At 36.5% G+C, this 27,909-nt stretch overlaps 2 protein-coding genes across 4 annotated transcripts; one reads left to right on the top strand and one right to left on the bottom strand.

Moving 5' to 3' along the window:
- The first annotated feature begins 21 nt into the window (after nt 1-21).
- Nucleotides 22-9,716, top strand: LOC145465818 (core-binding factor subunit beta-like). Of its 2 annotated transcripts, none has more exons than XM_081449576.1 (6): nt 22-239; nt 333-419; nt 555-656; nt 2,482-2,598; nt 5,578-5,688; nt 6,737-9,716. In XM_081449576.1, exons 1-6 carry the CDS (start codon nt 162-164, stop codon nt 6,776-6,778), a joined length of 537 nt encoding a protein of 178 aa, XP_081305702.1. In that variant the 5' UTR covers nt 22-161; the 3' UTR covers nt 6,779-9,716. The 2 variants fall into 2 exon arrangements, with proteins under 2 accessions (XP_081305702.1, XP_081305703.1); XM_081449577.1 differs by having other exon boundaries at nt 25-239; nt 5,578-5,717; nt 6,737-9,715.
- A 1,071-nt stretch (nt 9,717-10,787) lies between these two features.
- On the bottom strand, nt 10,788-27,870 carry LOC145465811 (katanin p80 WD40 repeat-containing subunit B1-like). 2 transcript variants are annotated; one of them, XM_081449567.1, is made up of 23 exons: nt 27,657-27,870; nt 26,058-26,188; nt 24,612-24,729; nt 24,120-24,220; nt 23,747-23,788; nt 23,214-23,297; nt 22,460-22,575; nt 22,081-22,152; nt 21,805-21,955; nt 21,260-21,313; nt 20,837-20,899; nt 20,435-20,487; nt 19,840-19,896; nt 19,277-19,392; nt 18,419-18,484; nt 18,268-18,335; nt 16,498-16,596; nt 16,013-16,121; nt 15,535-15,620; nt 15,287-15,363; nt 14,799-14,873; nt 13,981-14,100; nt 10,788-12,792 (listed from the first exon to the last, which is right to left on the bottom strand). In XM_081449567.1, the coding sequence occupies exons 1-23, from the start codon at nt 27,688-27,690 to the stop codon at nt 12,660-12,662; spliced, it is 2,025 nt and encodes a 674-aa protein (XP_081305693.1). In that variant the 5' UTR covers nt 27,691-27,870; the 3' UTR covers nt 10,788-12,659. The 2 variants fall into 2 exon arrangements, with proteins under 2 accessions (XP_081305693.1, XP_081305694.1); XM_081449568.1 differs by lacking the exon at nt 20,837-20,899.
- Nucleotides 27,871-27,909: the final 39 nt, after the last annotated feature.

Below are 27,909 nucleotides of genomic sequence, written 5' to 3'. Positions count from 1 at the left end.
TAGAGCAGAGGTTTGTTTTCAGCCCAGAGAAGCGGAAGTTCGGTCATGAAAGGTATGAAATTTCGAGAAAATTGGACACGCATTGACTGAGATCGTTGAATTTAGGCGGCAAGACTCGAAAGTTTCGAAGAACATCGCTTATTGTGCCGACACTCGACGCAATGCCGCGGGTTGTGCCGGAGCAAAGACAAAAGTTCGAAAATGACGATTTATTTAGGAAGATGTCACGAGAAACCGAGGTAATTTGACAATTTCAGCGTTACATGACAAAGTTGTAAACTCACATGGCCACTAAAAGCACGATGCTATTGATTCGATCCATCTATTTTCAGATCAAGTATACAGGCTACAGAGACAGGTCGCATGAAGAGCGCATAGTCAGATTTCAGACAGAAGCTCGCGATGGCCAAGCGACAGTGGTGAGTTGGTCAAAACTACTCTTGATGAAGTTAGAGAAAAGTTTGCACAGATTATCACACATGCATTGCTCGAGAGAGTTCTTGTTTTTGTGTTGTTAAATCATTACCCTGAATAATTCTGTTTAAACGATGCAGGCTTTCGTGTCATCTGGGACGAACTTCACTCTACAATTCCCAAAAGGAGAGGATGGAACTGTCCCGAAGGACTATCTTGACTTCGATCGGGAACCAGGGAAGGTAAAGGAAAGGTTACGATAATTTTTGAATTCAGTTTGGGGGAGGAATACGTGAAGACGCGCAAATAAATTTAAAACTTATCGTTCTTAATTTGCCGCGGTGTTTTGGAATCTGAGTATTTTCTTTAATTTTCCTTGTAGCTCGATTTTGCGTCAATTTAATAGCAAAGCTGGACATAAGCCAGATTTTAGGTTTCTCTTTTGAAATCACGTGTGGGCAGATACACGAGCGCCGGAAAATTACGCCTTTTATCGAAAATAAATTGTGGTATGTGTCGGTGGGCGACTGACTTGATTTCTTTTTGAAAGTTTATTTGTGTATAAACATCTGGCTATTAAAGCTACTTGCAGCAGGTTGCGGCTTAATTATGCATGTGGAAAAGCTCCGCTTTCACTTACAATCTTGGCAAATGCGTTTTCGGCATGGAGCAGTTCCGTCCACAAAGGAAGCTACTCCTTGAGAAAATCGAACAGAATGTGCGTGAAAGGTTTGCCGAAGTGCTGTCGGTGGGAACTGATGTCGACGCAACCCCTGATAATTGCACGTGCTGACAAATTAATTATTTACAACTTGTAACATTTCAGCATTGGAATGGCTTTCTCATTCGAAATGACTTGTTTTGATCGACCGTTCTCGCGGGTTTTTCCGCGCAATAACTCTATTCACTCGCATTATTATGCCGTGGAAGAATTAGCTCAATCCGAGGCAATTAATTGCATGATTGCGTGAATAGACGATAAACAACAAGCATCACAAGCCAAAGAAACGAAAAGAAAACCCAGCTCTGTAACAGGATTCCATGTCCATCTTTCAAGCGTTCGATCTCTATTTTTGTTTTTGTTTTTTTTCATTTTCAAAACGCTCAAAATTTCCGTGCCGTAGAAAACACTGGTAATTCGTGATATCCCTGAGGCTTTTCCTTTTCTGTCTGTGTAACTCGATCTAAAAATAACAACTTATGGTAGTAAATAATCTTGTAAGTATCGTACAAATCTATTGCAGGCACTTGTTTCCACATACTAAATGGGAAATTTGTCAGCTCTCAGTTATCAAGTTTCAAAATATTTTTGATGATTCTTCTGGAATGCGTAGCGTTTTGTCAAAGATCGGATCGTCTCGCGATCTCTTTCGGTTTAGAAGCGGCACACGAAATTCACGCACGATAGCACTATTTCTTGTTGCTTTTCAGCTTGCTTTCGGCTTTTGGGTTCTCGCGGTGTGAAATTCCGACATGGATTAATTTTAAAACAGGTGTATCTCTCAGTATGGATTGGCACACCGGTATTTGATTTCTTCCTGAATTCGAAGCAGTAATAGCCCGATTGTTGTCCTATTTTGTTTGACACAAGTGCAATTGTGTCCAAGAATGAGAATATCTGAAACAAATGATCAGGAAACAAGAGTATCAATTATATTTGATGTTTGTTGGATTCGTTGTAAAATAACATTAAGACCCTGTCGAGTTTTCCAATGTACAGATATTACAAACAATGAGAAAATAAAAGCTTGCGTGTACAAGCACTTATTTAATTATGCCAAACATTTCAATCAAGCATCGACACCCTCAGCAAAGTACAATTCCATATTGCCCTATGGAGATAAATAAATTCCATATGGTTAACAAGCTAAAATAAAATACAATTTTGACCCCTTATCGTGTGAAACACTTATTAAACCTTCTGCTCTTGCACCAGGCTTGATTTCACGTGTTTTAATTACTAGGAAGGGCAATATTTTAGATTGCATAATTCGGTCACAGCATAGTAAACATTACTATGTTCACTAAACCGTGACTGCTTTCTGTTGAATTTCTTGATCACAACAGGTCTTCATAAAAAGTCGTTTTATCATGAATGGTGTTTGCGTGGTATGGAAGGGCTGGATTGACCTTCAAAGACTTGATGGCACTGGATATTTAGAATTTGATGAGGATAAAGCCAAAGTAAGCAATTACCCTCATATCAACAAATAAACTCTCCTTTCTAGTTGTCATAATTTCAAATAATTAAAGTTAGGAGAAGGTAACATGTTAGGCACACTGCGACCAGTGTATCAATTCTCCACCTAAAATGTCCATGTTTGTACTGACATGTTGAGGAGAAATGAATTTTTGATCACTTGAAAGGATTGCAGCAGGTGCTTTTCTTTGGTTCCTTTTAATACACACTATTCACTTGACTTTTTCAACTTATTAGCTGAAATATATTCAATATATGTATTTAGACTTTAGGGTCTCCTGGGGTAAAATATCACAAATCACATTTAATTCTTTATTTATGCCCACAACAATATTGGCCAGAGAAAATAGGCCAGTTTGTTTGCCCTAAAATTATTGGAAATTTATTGAATTACAAAACTTTTACACCTCAGTTAATTTATTTAGTTATCAAATTTTTCTTTTGCAATAATCTTAAAATTTCTTTAACTCCACAAGCTTTTTTCTCATAACTATCACATTGCGTGCCTTCCTGTTCTCCCATGCAGAGATCAAAAGAGTTGATAAACAGGAAAAGAGGTCACCAAAAATAAGGCCACAAATTTATTCACTTCCTGACAGAGATGACACAGAGATAAGAAACTTAAAATGCTTTTGTTGACCTGAAGTTTTGTTTAGCTATTATTCTTGATGGTAACAATTGGTGAAAAGCAGTCAGAGTTTTTTGTTCAAAGTAATCATAAATCATAGCTTTGTTGGCTTCTGTACTTATTCAAAAACAATTAACTGTTGCAACCTACTGTGCGAGTTACATAATTAATTGGAGTCCCAGGAGTTTGACTCCTGGTGTGTTAATTAAATAATAAAAAATCAAAATCCCCGACCCACTTATAAGCCATTTGAAGTGATCATATTATGATCTGTTAACTGCATGTGGACGTGTCACTTAAGCTCGGATGATTAATATCAGGAGAGGTTGCAAAAGGGAGCAAAACGTTTAACTATGCTACATTGTTTACCAACTGAATATATATTCCATGTACAGTTGCCAAGACTTTGTCCTATAATAGAACTTTGACATATCAAGTGATCTCCCTGCAGGAAGAGAGATATTTTTGTCCTATTAAACAAAATACAAGCAACGATAGGAGGGTGCTGCTTTCAGATAATTATACAGATCTGTGAAAGTATCAATGATTTCAAAATGGGTAGCCTGACCTGCTTGACAATATATATAATGAAGTACTCAGGGAATTTTTCAGTTGGTGATATTCAGCTCTTGCTAAAGGAGAAAGCCATTAACACCACTAGAAAGAGTTACCTTAAAGTGAGTATAGTCACTTAAAATTTGAGAGTTCAATATCTGACACAAGATTAAAGATAACATTCAATAATTCTATTCTGCAATTTGAAATATATATAACTGTTGCAAGGTACAGAAGATCAATAATTCTATTCTGCAATTTGAAATTTAACCGTTGCAAGGTACTGAAGATCTAGAAGTGGCATAAAATGCCAACTGAATGATGGGTTCAAAGTTAGTCCAAAGAGTGCGAGGGGCTCATTATTTCTTTTAAGGTATTATTTGGTTTTGCTCAGGGTGTTTACTAGGAGATGCCAGTGGTTTTACCTATCAAGGAATCTTTTAGAGTTGCAAGCAGAAGAACTAAAAATTGCTGTCACGCTCATTTGTTGGTCTAGACTGATAAGGCATAAAATCTTTTAACATTTTGTTATAAATGAAGACATCCAGTGACACATTTTTGGATCATTAATGAAGTCATCATAGCTGGTATTTGTGAATTTAGTCTTTTTACAGTGGTGCTTTCACCTTTTTAATCGGTTTAAGCAGCTTAGGTTAGCAGTTAGCAGCAGTTTAAGCAGCTTTAGGTTAGCTTTTTATTGATATCAGATTAACTTTTTTATTGAATATTTATCTATTTTAACAGGTTCTGTATTTTTTTTGGCAGCCATTCTAATGTAAATTTACATCTTTAAGGATTTGTTTTAATTTTTATGATGTAAAGTGCACTTGATCAATTTTCATGGAAAGTCACACTATAAACATTTTTAACATTATCAATTACTATTACGGGCCAAATAAAGCTTGTGTTTATTTGCGCCAAATAAAGATTGGTTTATTTCAAAATTTCCAGCAAAGTGCTAATGTTCCATTAGAAGAAACTATAACCTTTTTTTGATGGTATAGGAGAAAGGGGGAGGGGGGGGGTTCTCCATTCTGTTATGTTAGTGGTGAACTCTTACAGGGCTCAATGTGAGTGGTGTTACATGACTATACATACCTCCTGCTAACCGAGTTTGAGGTCCCTACTGTAAGTTACAGATCTTCAATTTTTTCCTTTGATTTGTGGCCCAAGTGCAAAGCCCATTGGCGATAAATCAAAGGGGGGAAAAAAACATCCGTAACTTACAGTATGGACTGAGAAGATGAAGGTAGTAAGATATTTATTATACACAATTAAAGTAAAAGAAAGTTTTGAACTTTTACTTGTTATAAAACTTAGGAACTTGGCAATAGTATTTCTTAGATGTAAATCTCAAGGAACGTAATTGCACTGCTGGTTAGTGGATGTTATTATGTGGATGTATATTTAGATGAATATATTTTATGTTGCTGATCACCAGTTTATACTGGCTGCTCCCTTAGGTTCAGCTGATCAGCTTGTTATCAGGATAAACAAAGACTTTTTGAATTTTGAATTTTATTTTATAAATCACAAAACATTTTGGCAACAAAAACAACTTTAATAGGATACAGTAGAATAAGGCCCGCTAAATTAACCAATCACAGCATGCTAGTAACTGAGAGATATAATAATTCTTGATAAAAATCATTCAGAATCCAGTCCTTTTTTTTCTCGTAAATTAGTTTTTTTATACTTTCAGAATTCTTCAGTTCTTTATTGCTTTTTTAATGTAAATTTAGACTTGACCTGATAAAGTTACTTTCTTCTGCAACATTAGTCTGAAGACAAAGTAATGAAAGAAACATTAGAACAAGCTAAGCGAAGAGTAGCTGAATTTGAAGAAAGACAAAGACAATGGCGGGAAGAACATCAACGAAAAGAGTCTGAGGCAAGTAGCCATCAACGTATCAACTATAGGTAAATGCTTGTTTGAATGGTTTGTACCTTCTTGTTTATTCACTTGATGTTGTATAATTTAACTATTTTTAGGTTTGGTTTTGTTAACTTTCCCGTCACCCTGTCTCCATTGCCATAAGAAGTGACAGCAAAATTCAACTGAACAAAGTGGAAATTTGATGAATGCAATAAAAATTCAGCGTTGTTGCTCAACTGCTTTGCCATTTTATTTCAAAGCAGGCAAATTCTTAGCCTGTGAACAAAGATGGATATTTCCCAGCTTTTGTTTCTGCCGAAAAACATTGGTGGTGAGAAACAAAAGCCAGAAATCTGTCTGTGTTCACAGACTAATGAATTCTTGAATTGACACAAATTTGCATATTTGACATTTCGATCAAGTCACAGCCTACATGCGTTCATCTAATTAGAGAAACATGCACAAAGAAGGCTGATCCACAACTGTCAAAATAATTTGCAACTTTTAGTAAAACATCAGTTTTGGAAACAAACCTTATATTGTTTTATATTAAGACTCAAATTTCCACTTTGTCTCCAAATCTGCTATCACCTGACTCATGAGGGTAGAAAGAATGAATAATGAATTTAATCAATATTGAAACAGAAGTGATGTTGAATGATTGCTTTCTTAAGTTGAAGTTTTGAACCATTAATTACAAAATCAAAGTTGCATTGTATTATTAATAATTTTGTTGGAATGTTCAGCCATTTTGAGCCCACTGTTAAACTTTTCAACTTAGAACACTCACCTTTTTATCACATCACAAACCCAGAAGAAGTAAGACATCTTATTATGTCGAAAATACATCACTTATAAAATTCATACAATACTCTCCAGGACCTTAATTAGTGAGAATATTGATGATGTCATTTTCCAATTGTTAATAATAGTAATAGTAATAGTAATAGTAATAATAATAACAAAACTTTGTATATTGACATTGGAACAAACTAGAAAACTTATTGTACATGTACCAAATTAGCATTACATTTTTAGTTTTACCTTTTTTACTATTTTGCAGGCAAAACTAAGAGCACATTCCTCATCAGGGGCTCAGAAATAACAAGAAACAGTAGGGCTGAAAGGCTCTTGACCATTAAAATATAGAAATATTATTAATAATGAAAGGACAAGTCCTGTGGAAAAAGGTTAAAAGTGGCGATTCTCGATAGAAATAGGGCAATTTCTTGAAATTTTATTCTGGTAACCCTTTTATCTCTGTGATCAGTTTTAACTTCTAAGATTATCAACAGAAAGTCAAGCACAACCACACTGGCAATGAGAACAGGCCATGTTCAATATATCAATATTCTAACATGGCTCCGAGGCTTTCAGCACAAACTTCTATATTTGGTGTTGTTTTCTATGTATGCAAGTCTCTTTTGGGAATTGTGAGACAAAAGAAACTTAAAAGATTTGCAATTTTGACCCGAAAGCCTCAGATCCATCTTAGAATATTGATATATTGAAGGTGGCCTATTGAGGAATTGATCACCAAAGGAAAATTGTCTTGACAATGATCAACTTCTATATGCAGTTCAAAACAATGTGTGGAAATGGGCCATTTCTGAATTACCTTTAGCCTGTCTCGGTGCCCACCTTTCATATGAAATAATATTGCTTTCACATGCAAATTAAACTCATTTTCATATGAATAGTTGTAGACCAGGCCTTCCTTTGATAGAGAGGCATAACACAACTCAGTAATGGTGTATTGGTAAGGATAGTTTGCATACTGACTTCAGGGCTGAAATACTCTGAAAAAAAATCAGAGAATCAGAGGTTAGTAATTGCCAAAGGAATTATCATCTAAATGAAACAGTAGAACAATACCAGTAGCTCCCTTTTCGAAAAAAAACATTGAAATCCAAGAACCAGTTTATTTGGTGACATATTTCTTATATTTTTCTACAATTTTTTAGTTCTTTTCGATAAGAAAGGACTAATGCATAAGTCCTTTCTCGTCAAAAAGAACTAAGATACATTGCATTTAAGCTCTGCCTACTGTAACTCAATGCTGCCTTTATAATCACGCAGTGATATCAATTACAGTCAAGCCTTCCTTGTGTGTTAATTGGAGTGTTAATGTGGACAAGACCACAAATGAGTGACAGACCTTAAAGGGACACTAACACAGCCATTATGCCACATTTTTTGTCAAAACAGTACAAAATTTATTATGACCAAGTACCTTTGTTTGTACACCTAGAAAACCATCATGATGGTGAAAATGTTTAGCAAGTTGTTGAACAAAGAGTTTGCAAGTCATGACAACAGAATTTGAAAACACCTGCCAGACTGTTTCAATTTGACACCCCAAGTTTGAGCATGCATTAGTCATGATAACACCCTATTATAGAATCAGTTCACTTTTATGGTAATTTTAAACAAAACAACAATTATTTTGGGTTTCCATAAATGAAAATATGTTTTGGGGTTTTGAATTTTCGATGTCATTCTTGTGATAGTGTCACTTTTAAGAAAGTACAAACGTGTTGAGAGTTAGAGGTTTGTAAGTGTTCAAGAGGGCTTTGGGTGTCTGCTCACACAAAGTGTCTGTTTGTTGTAATAACCGAGTGTCTTTAGTGTAGGTGAGAGTGTTAGTTGAATCCTGTTACAAATGGGACCCGGGAAAAAGAATACTGACAAGTACTGGAACAAAGTTTTGAAGTCGAAATGAGGAAGGCAGAAGAAACCTTTTTTTGTGTTAAAAAAACCTTCCATATTCTTCAAAGTGTTATCACAATTACTCAACATAATCTGTATAAAACAATCTTGTTAGTGTGACTGGTGCACATAACTAATATCAGTTTGAGTTTTTATTTGGTTTCTCGCCTAAATGGCAAATTGGAGACACACACAGTTAATCTTGGATAACCACCAATTTGTTAGGTCAGTTCACCTCTAAGTTACAATTCAGTTTTGATCTATAAAACACCTCTACGAGAACATGTTAACACTGAGTTGAAACTTTCTGTGTCTTTAATGTAATATTTTTACAGCCTCTCTCCAAACTACAGATAGAATGGAACTGCGTAAAATCGCCTAAGAAAGTGCAAGAGTAAGTTTCTGCAGCTTTGCTGTGATGCTGTATAGTTTCCATGGGATTTATGGTTTAAATGGGCTTCTCCTCTGGGTACTGGACTCAAGCGATAAAATAACACTGTACCAAATGAAGTTGAGGTTTTACTCTTGTTTGTGTTTGGTACCCAATCCAAGGAGAAAGCCTTCAAATAATATATGAATTGGAAAGTTTATTTAGCTTATTTAACATTTATTTAAAGCCTTTAAAGAGCAAAAAGTGTTGTGAAGAGTAAAGGCTGTGATTATTTACTCTGCTTTTAATATGCAGTGTCATTGCTCATTTCATGCGCAGTTTCAGATGTTATTTTGTTTTTAACAAAACAACAGGGCCAATGAATTGTAATTAACTGGTTCTGTAACACTAAGCTTGCTGCCAACAAGTTTGTGATCAAGTAAATAATTATATAAAAATGTAAATGCTAATGTCCTGTTTTGAGTGTACATTACTGTGAATAAAGAGCAATGTAACAAATTTGTGGTACTTGTGGATATATTTATGAGTAACAAGAGTGTCATACATTAGTTCTCAGTAACGTACACAGGTTGTAGTGCATGGGTTTATTTAGTTATTTTTATCATTTTTTTTTTTACCCATACTTGTGTAGAATTCTAAGTGATGTTTTCTTATTTAATTCTATGTCCATTCCAGCTATTGGTGTTCGGCACAGAACAAATACAGACAGACACCAGACCGACTGGACAGAAACTAAAATTGTATAGTCTGAGAAAACAAATCTGTAGCAAAATATGTTAGGCACTTACCTTTCTAGCTGACAGCTCTGGATTTGTTTGTTTGTTTGTTTTTTTTCCTTTATTGAAGTAAAAAAAGGTAAAGTCTGCATACGAGCCAAGTGGCTCATCAGGCCAAAGCTTATCCCAGTTTCAGCAGCATGAAGTGACTAAGAGTATTTCTACTCCCCCCCCCCCCCTTGGATGGGATGCCAGTCCATCACAGGGTTACCCCCCCCCCCCCAGCATTTAATTTGCAGTACCCATTTATACACCTGGGTGGAGAAAGGCACTGTGAGAGTAAAGTACCTTGCCCAAGAACACAATACAATGTCCCTGGACAGGGCTCGAACCTCGACCACTTGCTTCCGAGTTGAGCACACTCTTTATTGAAGTAACACAGCTTAACAAGTACCAACTCTCCCTAGTCTCTAGTTCTAGCATTTTGACGACTGTGGATTTCAGTCCGCCTGGATTTACTTTCACCCTTTGTTATCAATTACAGAGAGATAAAACAGTCACAATATTGTCAATAGACTGCACACAAAAACTGAAAATAATAGACTCACAGACTGTTGCTGTAACTTAACTTCCTAAAAGTGCGCCCCACTCCCACCTCTGAATTCCTGTAATTCCCCTCGTTTTGAGTATAGCGCATTTGTGGCCATCATCTCCCACAATCTTGTTGGAGTAAAAACTGACTGTAGATTTTCAGTCCCAGTACAAATATTTTCTCTATATTTTCCCACCCACTTTGACTGTCTTACAAACTAATGATTAAAAATTGTAGTGTTGTGGATGCAAAGTTGCAGGTGTTCAGTGAGCAAACCTCCCTTGAATGTTAAGTTTTTTGTTTGTTTGTCCTGCAGTCATAGTTCTGTGATAATTAATATCTTCTATATAGGGGGAAAGTATTGAGCATGGTTTTAACAAGGTATGTATCACAGTTGAGGTACTTGCTGGTGTGGTTAACAAGAAGAAAAAAAAAAGAAAATTAAAACAAATTCCAGGAAATTAGATTACTTTCCCCTTCGGGAAATTTAATGAGAATCAAGGAAAATTCAAAAATTATAAATCAATAGTTAATACACTAACCTGAAACCAGGATCTCATTCACAGTATTCAATATAATTTATAGCCAGGAATTTTGCATAGTTTCACTATGATTATAACATCGTTACATCTATTGTTAAAGCCTTTTACTGGATGAGTTAATGTGTGAAAATTATAAATTCTTCACGAAGAATGGCAACACAACATCTCTATAAACATACTTTATTTACTTCTGTACCATCACTTTAAAACAAGTTACAAACATCTTGTACGTGTTTCACAAGGCAATCAAGATCAATTCATGCTGCACATGCTGGACAATCATAAATACACTAACTAATCATCAAGAACCATTATTTACAACTTCCTGGCACAGCAGTATCATGCTACCTTTGTTTAATATGATTCCTGCTAGGAGGTGATCTGTTAAAAATGCTGCTTGAGCAAAACTCAAACTAAATAAGCAATTCACTTGGTATTTGGATCCCACTGATACCTAGTTTTCTTCTTCTTGACGGTTTTTATTAATGTTTGTGGTCACTATAGAATGAGGGTTCTTCATATTCACAAAATTATTTAGCATAATTTACTACACTGTAAAAATGAATTACATGAAGAGCCCTCTTTCTACAGTCACTGAAAGTCTAGTGTACATGGTTTGAGTGTCCTACTGTAAATAATTTTAACCCTGTCACTTCCCAAGTGAATCTCCAGTCAGCTGACATGATCCTAAGATTCAAGTCAGTATGAGAAACTGGCGTGAGCTATAGTGCATCACCTCTGTGTGCTGTTGGGCAATACCTTCACATGTGTCTTACTGTTTGATAATACTGTTCCCCAAACCAAAACACTATCAGACCAAGGTACACGTAGAAGTTCTACCTTAACATTTGTGGAATAAAGTATTACAATTTGAAGCAAAGCTCTTGCGAAGTATGTGGTTGTAGTGATGTCTGTTCAGAATGAATATTCGTTTGCAGGAACTTTTGAACTCTTTAGCATGTTTTGAAAAGCGTTAACAGCTAGTGGCAGTAATTGAAGCCTGAAGTTTCTGTAACATCCTTTTTGAAAGAAGCTAGTTATTTTATGGTTCACGTGTTTGAATTGTAAGTATTAGTAATTCAGATAAGAGTGATTGTGCAAATTCACTGGTCTTGTTGTTACTTTGTAATGAAGAACAGAGGATCAAAGTTAATCATCTGAAATGCTACACGTACATGTAGCTCCTATTCTTGAATTCAAGTTAGAAACATTTAGATTCTATACTCTATCAAAGTTATATATCAAAAAAATGAATTGATTCTCAATTTAAACCAATAGCACCAAAGATACAAAATACAACAAAACCAGCCATGTTTCAGTTCTTCACAACTTCACTCATGTGCAGTTTTGCCAACATCTGGTCAAGCAAAGTAAGAAGAACCATTTGTAGCAAACCTGGCAAGAGTACCTGAAGAGTTGAATTCTTCCTCTTGATTTCCAATCAGTATAAGCACTAAGCCTTAAACGCATTCTGACAGCCACTTGAGCTTGGCACAAACATGAAATGTCATGCTACCTATCAATAAGGTAGCAACTTGACTGCTTGGAGGATTGTGACTACAAAAATGTACACATATCATATACCTGTATGCAATTCAGAAGATGTACTACAAATTATTCTTGATTTTTGTAACTGATAAAATGTGCCAAGATCGGTCATCAACATCTGGTCTGACTCGGAAGGTTATGCTACTTTTTTTTCATAACATTGCCCGCCTACAAGAGTAGTGCAGAAAGAAGCTACTCTTCCAGGTAAAACAGTTCTGCTCCATTATTTTGAAGTACAATTCAGATGTTCCTTCCTCACAGTACTTAGACATCACAAGTTCTTTGGAACTTGCTTCCTCTTGTCTCTTTTTTGATGAGGTCTCTTTATCTTACCCAAGCAAAGTCAAATCCAGTTCAAAATTCTGCCACAAAGTTCACCATTGCTGTTGTTATCCTCGCAAACAAACATTACAAGAATGACAGTAGACATCCCACTGGCAGACAAGTTTCTCACATTTGCCAATTGCTTTTTCTATAATACCTTACTGCTAATCCAAGCTGGAAAATGCCAGTGACATCTCACGGAAGAGACTTCCCATTTTACCAGAGATGCTGGTTTTACTGGAAAGAGCTTCACGTATGGACTGTAAGTGGGAATAACACTTGTGACATTTGTTATACCTGCAAGGAAAATAACTCACTTATTGACTCATACTTTAGTGTGGATCATAGAGTTAAATGCACATGGAAAGTTCAAAGAGCGTGAAAGAAGCACAAGAGTCACTCAAGGAGCAGCCGTGAGCAACTCTTGCTTCTTAAGTGTTTTTCAAACTTCATACCGGTAAGTGCATCATAACTCAATGATGTACAGCTAAAAACATGAAGCAATCGTCTCATAACAATTGCCAATGGAAATAAATATCTCTCACAAATTGAAGATAACTTTGATCATGCTATGAGCGTGCATCACTGGATTGTGTTATACCCTTACATATACTGATAGCACGGTGCTCAATTTTGCTGTTCGGTATAAGTTACCAAAATTGATCAGTCTTTTTCTTTTAAAATAAAAAATTGTCATTATTACTTCTTTGCATTATATATATCAGGTGAGTGTTGTAAACTTTGCCGATTTTGTATATCAGGGTGGTAATATCAATATTATTCTACTCTGACTAATTTAACAGTTCCTCGTCTATGTTTACCATGGTAGTAAGTTTGGTAGTTGTAGACTTTTGAATATCTGGTTTTACAAAATTTCTAGCATCCAGTGGCTCTTGACAAAGACTGAGGGATGTGCATTGCTCTTAGATGTACAGTCAAATGTCTCTGTGTAACCACCTTCTATAAGCAACCCCCTCACATATATATAAGTAATCTCTTTGCAAAATAGCCATTAGCCAACTTTCCCAGCCATACCACTACAGATGGAACCTTAAGTGAACATCTCATGTATGCAAACATGATCACTTTTGGGCATGATCTGAAATTTTCTACTGCTTTCAAACTTCTTTAGGTGATCACATCTGGGGCAGTTCTAGGGGGTTCAGGTACCAAACCCCATAAATTAAAAAAAATGAGACATTATAATATGCTGACTTGGCCTCAGAATGCCGGAAATCCTATTCTTGAGGACCTCAATTTTCAGAAAAATTTTCCAGGGGAGGGTGCTCTACAGGTGATTGCCCTTGCAGGTCCTTATGTCAAACTGCCTTCTCTAAAATCCTGTATCTGCCCCAGCACATGATGATAATCCAATCATGCTAGACACAAAAACTAAAAACAAGACAGCATTATAACCCTAATGTAACAATAATGCAAGGTTGACTGTGTTTCACAAATTTCCTTAAGGAACATTTTTTATCTCACCTCTCTTCTCTTACTAGGTCTACTCCCACAGATACTGGAGGTGCTGCCATGTTGCTCTTTATGACGGGAGCAAAGTTTCTGAGAATCAGTTTGATTGCCATAGCCCCAGCTTGAACATAACTGCAGAAATAAAAGCCTTGATTATGAATCAATTACTCCAACTAGAACAAGACTTGAAGTTTCCATAGCGGTTAATGCAAAGGAGTAGTGTGTATACAATGTCTATTGACAACAAAAGTAGTACTGCACAGTGCATTTTAAAAACTTGGTTGCTTGGTGCAAACAACAGACTAAGGCCTAGTTGTCTCTTCTGCAAGGTTCGTACACTTTTAGGCTTTTGAAATTCCATGACTTTCCATGACCTTTTTCATGATCTCTCTGAGTTTTCCATGACCTATGTTAAGTAGTTGCTCTTAAAGTACTGTCAAAACAATCTATTATTTACGGTATTTTCCCACATTATGACACATAAAATGCGTGCTAGTGTTTATTTTTTTTTACTGGAATTAACTGGTTTTCTGACTTGTCTGCTGTTTTTTCAACTTTTAATTTTTTTTGCCTGTTCAATCTCAGAAAGTCTATTGTTTTTCCATGACTTTCCACTTCAATTTCAGGACTTTTCAGGCCTGGAAAATGACTTTCCAGGATTTCCATGACCCGTACAAACCCTGTTTTGACCCTGTATTTTGACTCCTCATTATTTTTAACCATGGAAGCTTGTGTTGACCAGACAGGTGTGATTAAGCTTGCACATTTATTCCTTACTGGTGAAAGCCACAAGGTTGACAGTGTTGCAGCTCCCCTCACAAGACACTCACCTTTCGTATTTGCTACTTATTAAATCTTTTAGGTGAGGGAGCAACAATGAACAAACATCCAGATTCCATAACGTCCTTCAAACAGAAATAAAGACAGCAACATCTAGTAAAACTTACGGCACAAAATTCATTATTTGTGTCACATATCAAAATGCAACTCATAATGACCTTCCATCTACAATCCTTTTGATATAAGTTTATATTTCAAAAGACTTTCAACAGCCCTAATATCCTTCTTTCTGTCATGTATCAAACTACTTTATGTTTTTTTTAAACAAAATTGTGGAAGAACCTTGAAAGGGTTAACTGTGTTGTGCAGGCATCAGATTAAGGTAATTCCACTAATTGCATTGCCCATCCTTGCTCCACACGATTCATTAGCATGTACAAAAGCATTATGCACATACTCAACATGAAGAGATTTCCTTCCTGCTAAGCTCAACAGTGAAATAAAATATTGATTGCAAGGGTATTATTACGTTACTCACTGTTTTAAGCAAAGAACATTAAGCAGGTCCACCAATACAGCTTGATCATTCATATCTACTGACACTTGAACTGCAGTCTTTAAATAACAAAGGGTAATTATTAAATTGTTAACAATAATTTCTGTAGTTTCTGAGATCAAGTAAATATGTGCTCATTGATGTTCACATCCTGATGTGAATGTTAAGGCATATTTTATACACAATTCATCCTCATGAAATAATATTAGTATAAGGATGTTGTACTTTACCTTAATGTCCCCATCGCCCCAGTATCGTGCAACAACACTGAGGTTTTTAAGTCTTGACATCATAATTGCAGCTAAAGATTCGTGACCTAGAAAACATAAATCTATGTTATGTACCAACTTGCAATATTAATAGCATTTAATAAGGAAATGTTCAAGTATTGATATCCTCCAGTTTAGGAACCATTAATGTACTAAGAGCAGTTCTCAATCTGATGACTGAGCTAACTACTTGGACAAAGCAGCCCATGTTGAACAAGACAGTGTCTGGCAAAGTAAAAGCGGGACTCCTGGAATTACAGGCCCACTGGGATAAAAGGAAGAGCTGATAATAAACCAATTCTTCTATTTATGTCAAACATTTGGCAATGGAAAATCTACATGCTTTGCACTGGCTATTACAACAAAGATTGGTCTTATGCTAACATTCTAAAACAGAGGACTTTATGATTATTGGTATAACATTTATTATCAAACAAACTTTTTGTGAGAGTAGAGACAGCTTCTCTTTCTGACATGGCTTTGGTTTTTGGTTGAAATTCATTATTTGCATCTTGCTGTGACGGGTTGTTAGCCATAGGGGTTCTGGCCTAGAAGATGAAACAAATAATGTAAAATAAACATGATTATACAATCATACATTTTGATTGGTTGAAAGCTATTTACAGTAACTCTAAATATGGAAACAGAGAAAATAGTTTTCAGCATTTGTAGTTGGTAGGTCAGTCAATCAGACAAAATGAGTCAGTCAGAGAGACAGACAGACAGTCAGATGGACAGTCAGTCAGTGAATCAGTCACTCAGTCAGTTAGTCAGTTAGCAGTCAGTAAGGCAGTCAGTTAATCACTCAGTCAAGCAGTAAGACAATTAGTCAGTCAGTAAGACTATCAGAACGTCAGTCAGTCAAGCATGCAGGCATGCAGGTAGACACTGGAAAACTTAAAACATTTCTCATAACCCACTCACAGGTAGAAAATCTGATAATTGCAGTCCAGCTGGTTTGTCTCTCTCAGATGGTATCATTTGGTTTTGCTGATTGACTTGGTTTTCACTTACTGAAGAAGGCTGAAATTTAAACAAACAGATGCAATTGTACTTTACTACAGGGGAAGAGCAGGCCATTAGAAAACCTAGACTGCAAAACAGTCATTTTCGGAAGGCACAAAGTGCTGTAAGCGCGATCCTTGCGTGTGAAGCGCATGAGCCTCATACGCCCGTAGTGCGTGTGAGTGTGAGGCGAGAAAACCACTGTCGGCTTTTCATACTATGAATTCATTCTAAGCGGGTGTTGTATAATGTCACTCAGGTGACAGAAATTCCATGGCAGCTCCACCCGCATCTTTAAGCAGTTATCAATCACACGCAACCTTCAGCGCAAAAGCGTCTAGACATAACCAAGACAAAACCTAAGTTTTGGTGGACATCTCGTTGCCGACTGTGTGCAAAATTTACCTGAAAAAGTGAAACCTTAGCAATCCACTCGTAAAAATTATCATTTTACTTTCGGTACGTACGGCTAGCTCACTAAATACATTGGCATTAAATATTCCTTGAAATCACTGTTTAACTATGTTGAAATCTATAAATGAAGACCTTTGTTGGGGTTTTCAACGGCCATTCGCATGCATGAATGACCCCGAGAGTAAGCAAATCTACACACAAACAAATTATTTCTGCACATATTTTTCCTGTTTTTCTTGGGGCTACAGACTGAACAGTACTTAATCCTATAAAACTTATAACCTTGCAAAATTATAAGGTTTATAAGATGTTTAAGTCTTGTTCAGTCCATTGCCTCAAGACAAACACATACAGAAATAATTTGTTTGCGTGTATATTTGCTTGCTCTTGGGGTCATTCATGCATGCAAATGGTCGTTGAGAAACCCGACCTGCCCGTCTTCAGTTATAAATTTCAAGCAATATTGCCAATGTATTTAGCGAGCTAGCCGTTCTTACTGAAAGTAAAATGATAATTTTTACGAGTGGACCACTGCTAAATCACTGGCAAGCGCATCCAAGTCAACATCATCCGTTTTCCAGTGAGAATTACTGTCTTTACTGTGAAACTGATACGGCCTCTATATCTTTTTGATGAGGTCTGAGTGACATTTGATGACAGGTTGCGTCAGAATTAAACTAATGGGAATTTCCCGTTGCTGGAAGAACGGGTAATTTTGAATGAATTTAACATATGCGTGGCGGACAGTCGTATTTTTTAGCATCTCTCTCCATTCTCCTTTGCTGTTTTTACACTCGCTTCAGACCTTCTGTTTGAATATTGACCGTCACTTGCATTTGCAAAAAATACAACTGTTTTGCAGTCTATAGAAAACCTGTCCTCTTGGCCACTACAACATAATCAGCAAACATTTATGGAATGATACATGCACAAGATAATAATATTATTTATTATAAATTATTTGCTAGAAATTACTGTGCCTTTCAATAACACATGTACTCTGAAGTTCAAATCATAAATACTGGGTAACCATTGCATTTTTGGCTGCTGTCAATCAAATTTATGACGACAACTAATGAACCTAGAAAAAACAAACAAATAAAAAAAATTGATTGAAATGTACCATTCACAACTCACAGACATGAGATCCTTTGAACCCAATGAAGTTAACAATGTTTCCTGCGAGGTCTGCTATAACGACGATTGACATCAACAAAACACAAAAGCAGAGTTTGAGAATTATTGAAAGGCCCAGTAAATTATAACTTGTCAAACCTTGGTGGGCTTAACAGGTTCAGGAACAACAGGAGATGGTTTGACTAATGGTGGTTGCTTCACAGGCCCTACAAACAAATAACCATAAACAAATGAAAATTCCACAAAAACTGTCAGAAACAATCAAACAGGGCATTTAAAGTCCTCTTACCAGCTGAAAGAGGATCTTCTAAGGGAGGTTGAAATGGTTCATGTTTCCGGCTTGGGGGTGTACGATCTGTAAAAGACATCATAATGTACCATTTAAGAGTGCACAATTACAAGAACCTTTGTAGAGTCAGTCAGTGCTGCATGAAATATGTAGTGAAAGACTGACTCACTGGCGGACCTCTACAGCCACACAGTTGAATCTCTTTTAAGCAGACACCCTTGGTGGGGGACCAGATAACGTGTCTGTTTAAGAGAGATGTGCACTTATGGGAGGTTAGAATTTAATATAGTGTTGGTACGTATGTGGGTTGGCCCACTTAATTAAGGGAGGCATCCACCAACAGAGGTATCTGTTAGCAGAGGTTCGAGTGCATCCACAGATCCAGCTCTTCTACGAATAAAGAAATCCAAGTACAGGACTATTCAAATGAAAGTTATCGAACAGTACTTGGTGCTGTTTGTTTTCAACAACCACATCTTCAGAATGAAATTTGGGATTTTTTTCACGTTTGACCCTGGACTGTGTGGTTGGAATCAAAGGGCTTATGATGCATCTCTAGAATCCAGTGGAAGTCAATCTGGCATCAAACTAACATCAAATGAAAGTTATCGAACAGTACTTGGTGCTGTTTGTTTTCAACAACCACATCTTCAGAATGAAATTTGGGATTCTTTTCACATTTGACCCTGGACTGTGTGGTTGGAATCAAAGGGCTTATGATGCATCTCTAGAATCCAGTGGAAGTCAATCTGGCATCAAACTGGGTGTACTACTGGAATGGCCATTATAAAAAGGTGGTCTTTTTAACATGTCACCCAATGTTCTGTTGGACGCTGCTCCAAGGCATCATTCACTTACCTAATCTTTTCTTTGCTGTAAAAATGTCATCAGGGGCTGCTAAGTGTTTGTCACCATTACCTTCTCCTTCTGTGTTGGTCGACTCTTCCGGTTCAGCTGGCTGTTCAGCTTTAGGTCTGTGTGAATATAATCCCTGACTGTTAAATTTACAAACATTAATTAATTAAGTGAATTAAAAATGACAGCCATGTCTGTTCCTATGTCCTCTGTCTTGACTGATGCCAGTCTCCTTTATAATTTAAATTAGGTGACATGCAAGGATTCTTAACACTGGTCAAATAATATGAATCTTAGATCAAAGATGATAACTTTATTAAACTATTATTAGAGGGTGAGGCAGCTGGTTAAATGTATGACAGTTTTCATAAATTATCCGACCTCTCTCAAATTAACCCAAAATGCTCCTGTCCATTAAGACTTGAGCTCACACACTTAACCGAGCAAATAGCTAAAAAGTGATGCACTGAATTTAAGATTTCCAGCTGCAGGATATATATGTTCACCAAATATCAGAGGGGGAAAAACAAAACAAATAACTGTCTTGCACACTAAATGCTACCAACCTGGGTTTTGAAGATGTTGTCTGGGGTCTTTCTGTACTAAAGGCTTTCCTTGGTGGTCTGTAATTATCACAATCAGAAAATATTATTTTTTACTAGTTATGGAGGAGATAAAGAAGCCACAAGTTTTGCTCAAGATGACAACAACCACTTGAGACTTAATCAATGTGTAAAGTATGTATGTATGTATGTATGTGTTAGATCTTATGCCTTCAGTTATGTACATCATGTCAATGGACTTAATAATGGTTTGTACATTGGTTTGTTTGTAATAGGCAATAAAGAATACAAATATAAAGGTGGTTGTTGTTGTTGTACAGCCTTGGCCAAACTAAATTCAAGTTGAATGTTGGACTTTTATGTGATGTAAAATAAATCTCTGCCACTCCATCCCTTGGAGTTTAACATGTATTTTATCAAATTAATTCATATCAACCTTGTGCACAAGCTCACTACTTTGGAAAACAAGGAAATATAAGAAATTGAGAGAGCATCCTCCTAGTGTTCCATTCCCATTTTTCTATCGATGGTTCTCTTTTATCTAAGGAGAAATGCTATACACGGGCTAATAAATATCTGGCTGTGGAGGGCCACTTACGTTTTAGTAGATGGTACAACTTGGGCTGGCTTCTGTTCACCAGGTACTCCCCCCTGGGTGGAAAAAAAATTCAGCAACGAGAAGTTAGTTTGTACAGCCCTTTAGTGACCTATTTTATTAACAAAAGGAAGCTTGCTGACAGAGGGCTTTCAATTGGGCAATTTTTTTTCTTCTTGTTCAGGTGAAAAACTACTTGTACTTCAAAGGGAAAGTCTTGGGGAAAGTAGACACAAGTCACATAATAGCCATTGACAGACTCCCTAGCATGATATACAGCAGACAAACATCAGTAAGTGGAGTTAGCCAAGCACAAATTAGTTTAAAAAAACATTTTATATCCATGTTAATCCTGACCTCAGAATTGAGCAGTGTAAAACATACATATAAAAACCCAGTACCTACCCCTAAGTTATTTCCTACATTAGCTGTTTCATCATTGTACTTTGTTATAAGGTTTTCTAAATGCTGAAGAGAACAGGATCATCCACAATCAAAAATGATGAATGAAGGCAACAATATTCACTGCAAACAGTCTTGTTTTTGATCAGATTGTGTAAACAATTTTTCTGTGTTATAGTTCTTTTTGCATCTGACTAGTCATAAGTAAATGGCACACTAAAATAATATTTTGAAAAGGAAATTTTCAGTATTTCAGTCAATCAACATCCTTAAATATACATCTCAACACAGCTGGGACACCACTGAGATGCTGGTAAAAGTGAGACAGTGGTGAAGCTACTGTACCTTACATTCCTTTGGGCATTATGTCAGTAACAAAGTGATGTATTCAGACATGAAAAAAATACAGTAGACTGATGTACTCACCTCTAAATCAACAACCCATACAGATACATTTGTCTGATGATAAGAAGCCCCAATCTGAAAGGATACATCACAGCACATGTATAAGCTTGGTGCAAAAGTGAGAAAACACACTCACCCGAAATTTTAAAGGACAAGTTTTCTTGGATGCAAATACATCGGTACCCCGCCTTACAGCCACCTCATTATTAAGGTGACTTTATTCTGATCCAAAAAAGGCTCAGTCGGTTGTTTTCTTATTTAAAAGACCCCTTTAATACGGCTACTCTGTTAATACGGTCAGATTTTTGTAGTCCATTGGTGACCAGATTAACAGGGTTCCAATGTACTGATAGACTGGCCCACCTAAACTACCATAGCTTTTCACAGGCCAGTCCAACTGTAAAATGTAGATTTTATTAACAAATAAAATGATGATGAAAACGATGATGATGTAATTTAGACCTACGATGGACTAAGTAGAAACTCAACATCAAGATCAAGTCCGTTATCAATCACGTCAACAATATCAATTTTTTTTCCCAAAAGTTTATCAACTTATCACTTACTAATTGGCTTGAGGAAATTGCAATGTCAGCAACCTTTCCCCACCCAAGGGAGAAACTATCGTAACATCTAACTGGCTCCCAGCCGTACACTCGCATGGAATCTTGTGCTCCACTAAACAGCGAATGCCCATCAGGATGGAATGCAACACACCTGTAATTACAAAATATAATTGTATTATGTTAATTCTTCCACAGTGTACATAATTTACAAAACAAAAGACAGTACAAAGACATCCAAACAAAGTTTTCAAGTTCTCAGAATGCCAACTAACTTACCTAATACCACTAGTTTCTGCATCTGTAGTTGAAACAAGCTGAAAAGTTTCTAAGTCCCAAAATTTTACTGTCCTTAAAAATAAAAGAGAAATTGGTTGCAGTAATGTAACAATACTTCATCATTTTCTCTCCTAACCTGAAAATATATCTAAGCATGGTAAGTATTCTTGATGAACTATAGCACAGGGTTCTTTGTATGCTTATGTTTAGTTCAGTGTTCCCATCTTTGTGTAGGAAGCACACCATCATTGCGTGATCAATGGACCACTCTGACAATGTCACATGATATCAGCAATCTTTATCTGACTGTCAGGTGATGACACATGACTGCACAGTCCACTGTACTTCTACAGGTAACAAAACAATATGAACAACAAACCTGTCATTGCTAGCAGTTGCTAGAAGGAATTCTTTAGGATGAAACTCCACACAGTTAACAGCAGCCGTGTGTTGTTTGAAATCATGAAGCAGCTTTCCACTTGTTAAGTCCCATAACTGGAAATCAAGATGAAATAAAATTTAAATTCCATCTAGATTTAATTGTTAACAATCTTATTAACTATGTACATGTAAATCTGGTAAATGAACATAAAGTTACAGATTTGTGCAGCAATAGGGAGCATTTGAAAAACAACACAGATCTTGTATTACTTACAAGACAATGTTTGACCAGATTTCCAAGCACCTCAAAGGTTCATCCCTGCTAATCACGTTTTCTGTATACATCTTCTCAGTGTTTGGAAATGTGGTAAAACACAGTCTCCTGTTTCTGATGTATTACATGAAACAGATTTGTGCATCAAATAAGGTATTACATGACTGTATATTTCTTTTAAAAGAAAAATCATGCTGCCAGAGCTGTCATAAAGTTTTAAACCGCCCCGCCCCGCCCCCATTGCTGTGTTCTTCACACCATCCTGTAACTAACGTGTTGCTTTGTGGGTGAGCTATAATCAACAAGAGAAGAGATAACTAGTAAGAGCAAGGACCCATCAAGCAAACTCAGGCATAGGAGGTGCTATGGACCTTACTGACGGCCCTGGCCATTACCCTCTGACTTTTTTTATACATGAAAAAACTTACATAAGATTGTTAACTCTAAGCAATTAAAGGTATTTTGACAAGCATCTCACCTTAACAGTGTTGTCATCAGAAGCTGACACAATCCACCTTCCATCAGGACTAAATTTCACAAAATTAATGCCATCTGTGTGGCCCTAAAAGAAAATTACATAACAGCTAACTCGGTTTCCATGTTTAGCTATTTATTAGATAGCATTTTATCAAAGACATGGTTCCTTGGAACACTTTTCGATTGACTCAGAGGACTGAAGACTGCTAATTATGAGCAATGCCATTTGCCCTTTATTTCAAAAGTTCCAGAATTTTAGATTGCGTGGAAAGTGTCCAAAGATTTTAATAATAATAATAATAATAATAAACGAATCTTTAGACAGGATTAACCCATCAGTACTATAAAGTACTGTTATCAAAGGGGTCCTGTAAGATTTAAAAATTTAAAAATTTAAAAAAGGTAAGAAGTTAAAAAGGCAAAACTATGTACATTGGAAAACATATAAAAACTCACGATTAAAAATTATTTGCTACCCAGAATGCTTGCTTGTCATCATTATATGACTTAAATTACGCTTTACTTGATATGTACCTTTAATGTGACAATACATCCTTTTCTTCTAACATCCCAAAGCTGCAAGGTAACAAAATCACTTTCATCAAGACTTCTGAAAGGGTGTGAGGGTGCGGGACTGCACAATTTCTATGGTCAGACCCGCAATAGACCTTTCTCGCATTCCAACAAACAATGGTGCCGAATCAAGGTCAGGGTGGACAAAAATACACCAAATGTATGAAAATGTCCACCCCAACCTTGCTCTGGTGCTATTGCTTGTACACACTGAAGTGGAATGCGGGAAAGGTCTATTGCAATATTATTGTAATTGTAGTTTTATTTTTAAATGCTTTTTTTCAAATTATTTACAGCTTAGAAGTGTTAATCACAGTTACCCTAAGTTACTCACCTTCACATTAGTGTCTAAAGAGCCCGAAGCTACAAATTCTCCATAAGGATGAAAATCTATACCATGTATACTACTCTTATGTCCAGTAAGGGTTCTCACAACTGAAACAGAACACTCAATATGTTAATGAAATGAGCCTTAGGGAAAGGAGCACAGTAAGTTAATCTAGTATAGAAATGACCAAAACTAAAACAATGATGCAAACAGAGATAACAGAACTATTAACAAGAATGAGAAAAAGGATCAAAAAGTCAGCTGGATTTTCAACTAGCAAGCTCCTAAGGAGTTTGCCACATATGAGCAAGAAGGGGAAGGAGATGATGACTCATAATGGGAGATCTGGTCCTTACCGAAAAGAGGTAAAATGCGACACTCAAAATCTGCCCTCTCTTTCTAGAATTTAACACAATCTTAAGCCTGGCCTGTGCCTGGAAGAGCACAGTTTAAGATGAGTGTTTACTTGATAATAACCATAATTGTAATTAAGCTTACTTTTAGCCGCTTCTAGGTCCCATATCTTGAGTGTTCCTGACTGAGATCCTGCAATAACTAGATCTTCTCCACTATTAAACTTGACGTATTCTACTGGACTTGTATGGCCTGACAAAGTCTGTAAATGGCACAAACGTTTCCGCATTAAAAATCCTTCATGTACTTACATGGAATTGAACAAGTCAGGCCAAACATTAAAACTGTAGGCTGACAGAGTTGTCTTAGTTTGTTTCATTCTATTCTGGATAATAATCTGCTTGTATTTGAATGATCCATTCAAACACAAGCAGATGCATGCATCTGTGTACAGCTGACAAGAGTTACAAGTAGCTCTATAAATGTCCAGTACTGGCCATGAAATCCCTGGTTTCCATGCTTTGATGCAATAACACACTTCTCTATCAGTGGAAGTGTGGAATGCCATCAGATGACAAACCAGGAAAGGAACAATATTAGTATTTTTTCCTTCTGTTGCCTTGTTTCCATCCCTTATATCTGGGTCTCTACGCTTTACCTAGTTCTGGACTTCTCTACATGTTGGAAGTGTAGAATACCACGTCAAACTAGGAATTTTAACTACCTTTTCCCCAACCTTTCCACTGTTGTCATTCTTTACTTAGTTCTGCACTTCTCTGCAGGGTTCCAGATACATTTTCAAGGTAGGGTGCCAACAAGGAAGTACAACGGGTCAATTTCCACTACTCCAACCAAATCATGATAAATTTTGTATTAATTTGTCAGGTCATTTAGCTGACCTTGTAGGGTTTTTGGCCTGAGACCCCTCACTTATCTAAAACACTGCTCTATGTGTGGAAGTGTAGAATCCTGTGACAAACTAGGGATTTGCACAACCTTTTCCCCATCATTTCCACTAAGTTAAGAATGACAACAGTGGAAAGGCGGCAGAAAAGGTCATGAAAATCCCTAGTTTGTCACGGTATCCTACACCTCCACACTTTAAGAAGTTTGGAATATAGCAAACTATAGAGACCCAGGATTTCATGGCAAGTACTGGACATGGCTCAAGAGATCAGAAGAGATAAGAAGGACGGAAACAAGGTCACAGAAAAAAATACTTATATTGTTCCTTGTTTTCTAACACTCAAAACTCTACACTATAAATAAAGCAGAACAGATGAATCATATACCAACTGGTCTTAACAAAACTTTGATCATATAACACATGCCGTTTTCTCTCATGGGGCTACATGTATGGAGATGCCATATATTAGCCCACTATTGCCTTTTGCTAACTTTAATTTATGAAAGAAAAAAGCAACAGCAACTAGATGCACCTAACCAAGAATCTGGTCTGTATCTCAGAGTTACACAAATGCTCACATTCTTCTAAACTTTCTTGTTCCCATCAAGTTGAGTCAATAAGCACACCATTTCCTATTTAACAAGCAAGCAGGGCATCATTGAAGAGGACAATATTAATCTTACCAAGATAACATTTGGTTTTCCTACAGCCCACATGTTGACTTTCCTGTCTTCTCCACCCGTCACCATTACTCGTCCAGAAGATGGACCAAGTGACAGACAGGAAACATTGGAGCCATGTGCCACAAACTCCTCTGCATTTTGAAAAGACACACAAGAATTTCACCATTTAAAGTCCTTGCGTAAAAGTTTAGATTCTCCACATTTATTGCTGCTGCATGTGTTGTAAAAAGTCTACTTCAGACATAGATGCAGCAGCTTGAACATGTACCACAGAAAACACTATTTAATTTTGCTGATGACTTGTATAAACATTGTAACAGTTATTCACAAAAAATTTGGTTATCTGCACTCAAATAACACTTCTCACACCCCTTATATTCATAATAGTCACCTTACAATTAAACCAGTTTAAGCAGAATTATTATCTAACTCATTAGGACTGTCAAGCACCACAAACTGTCTAAATGCCAATCAAGAAAATTAAAAGGGATCAGTAGAATTGAAATCACCACACAATCTCAAGAATTTTGAAGTATTTGATTTGAGAAAGTAGTCAGAAAACACAAATACTAACCACTGGTTTTTTTAAAGTAAAGTTTGTATTATGTGGGACTCAACCCACCAGTTACATGTATTTGAGTAATTTGGGTCAAAAAGGACTTAAATACTGGCAAACAGGTAAACTTTTGAGTAATCCCTGAACTGTTTTTGAAAGCTGCCAAGTGTTATTTAAATTATTAATGAAACTGCTTCACTCAAAGTAAACAAAATTATGAAATGTACACATTGTGTGAATAATTCTTATCCCTTAAGAAGATTACAGCCTTATAAAAACACCTTGCTACCAAATAGTCATTATAGAATTATACTTTCGTGACCTGACCAGCAACAGATCTGATTTCCAACCAAATACTGTTTCTGACTAAAGTTTTGATAATGTCACATTGTATTTTCATAAGGAACAGCCCATAAACAACAAAATACAGACAGCATAGCTTAACTTATAAGCTTAAGCTTATTAGTTCCTATTCATTCAGCCTAAAGAAAATCAGAATATCAAATTCTTTCTCCCAAAATTTAATTGTAGTACATGTAAGTGCTGCCAGCAGACACAGTTTTTCTTGGCAGCCAAACCCTCGCACTGACAACGCTTTCAGTAGACAGATGCGGGAGGTGACAATAGAGCGAAATACTCCATTTAGACAGATGACAAGTTTTATTTGACTAAATGGCTGCTCAAAAACATGGCGCGCCCCAAACAAGTTTAAACGTTAATGTCTGACAAAAGTGTAGTAACTATCGAAATGGAACAAACCGGGACTTCTCCGGAATAAACAGAATAATTAAAAACAAGCCATGTGTCTTTACCTTCTAACGTTCGTGTACGTTCTAAATTAGCTTATAACCAGCGGATGGAGGTACTGAATGACACATGGTCGCGATGCAAAGCGAATATTTTGACGCTGGCGATATGGATTCAACGATTTTAGAACGAAGATAGGAAACAGAAAATGTTTGGCATAATGCGCAGTGTTTTCCTGTTTGAACAACGGCTTGACCTCAATTTCAAACATTAAACCGGTAAAGTCATGTACTTACGCAGTTTCCATGATCGTTTGTGCTGTGCCGCCATAATTTTAAAACTTCGCTTAGAGCTTCCAAGCGACAATTCCCGCAACCATAGCTTCGTACCAATGCGTTCACATGTTAATTTAAACAAAGCCTTTGTTTAGGTGGTAATTCTTCCCAGGAAAGTGTCGAAATATTTCCGAAACACAGCAAAAACTTTCCTTGACAATTTCAACGGAACTGTACAAAACCGCGCCCGCCTTCTTGACTCAGCAATTTCACG

Source organism: Orbicella franksi, chromosome 13, assembly GCF_964199315.1.
Source record: "Orbicella franksi chromosome 13, jaOrbFran1.1, whole genome shotgun sequence".
Classification (NCBI taxonomy): Eukaryota; Metazoa; Cnidaria; class Anthozoa; order Scleractinia; family Merulinidae; genus Orbicella; species Orbicella franksi.
This window is presented reverse-complemented; position numbering and strand designations above follow the sequence as displayed.

What these genes read in the sequence shown, in the direction of transcription:
- LOC145465818 (XM_081449576.1), top strand. Translation starts at nt 162, where the DNA reads ATGCCGCGGGTTGTGCCGGAGCAAAGACAAAAGTTCGAAAATGACGAT. An exon ending in TCGATCGGGAACCAGGGAAG is followed by an intron (nt 657 to 2,481) that starts GTAAAGGAAAGG and finishes TGATCACAACAG; the next exon opens with GTCTTCATAAAAAGTCGTTT. An exon ending in TTGATGAGGATAAAGCCAAA is followed by an intron (nt 2,599 to 5,577) that starts GTAAGCAATTAC and finishes CTGCAACATTAG; the next exon opens with TCTGAAGACAAAGTAATGAA.
- LOC145465811 (XM_081449567.1), bottom strand. Translation starts at nt 27,690, where the DNA reads ATGGCGGCACAGCACAAACGATCATGGAAACTGC. An exon ending in AATTATCAGATTTTCTACCT is followed by an intron (nt 16,122 to 16,497) that starts GTGAGTGGGTTA and finishes TTCATCTTCTAG; the next exon opens with GCCAGAACCCCTATGGCTAA. An exon ending in ATAAGTAGCAAATACGAAAG is followed by an intron (nt 14,101 to 14,798) that starts GTGAGTGTCTTG and finishes TTATTTCTGCAG; the next exon opens with TTATGTTCAAGCTGGGGCTA.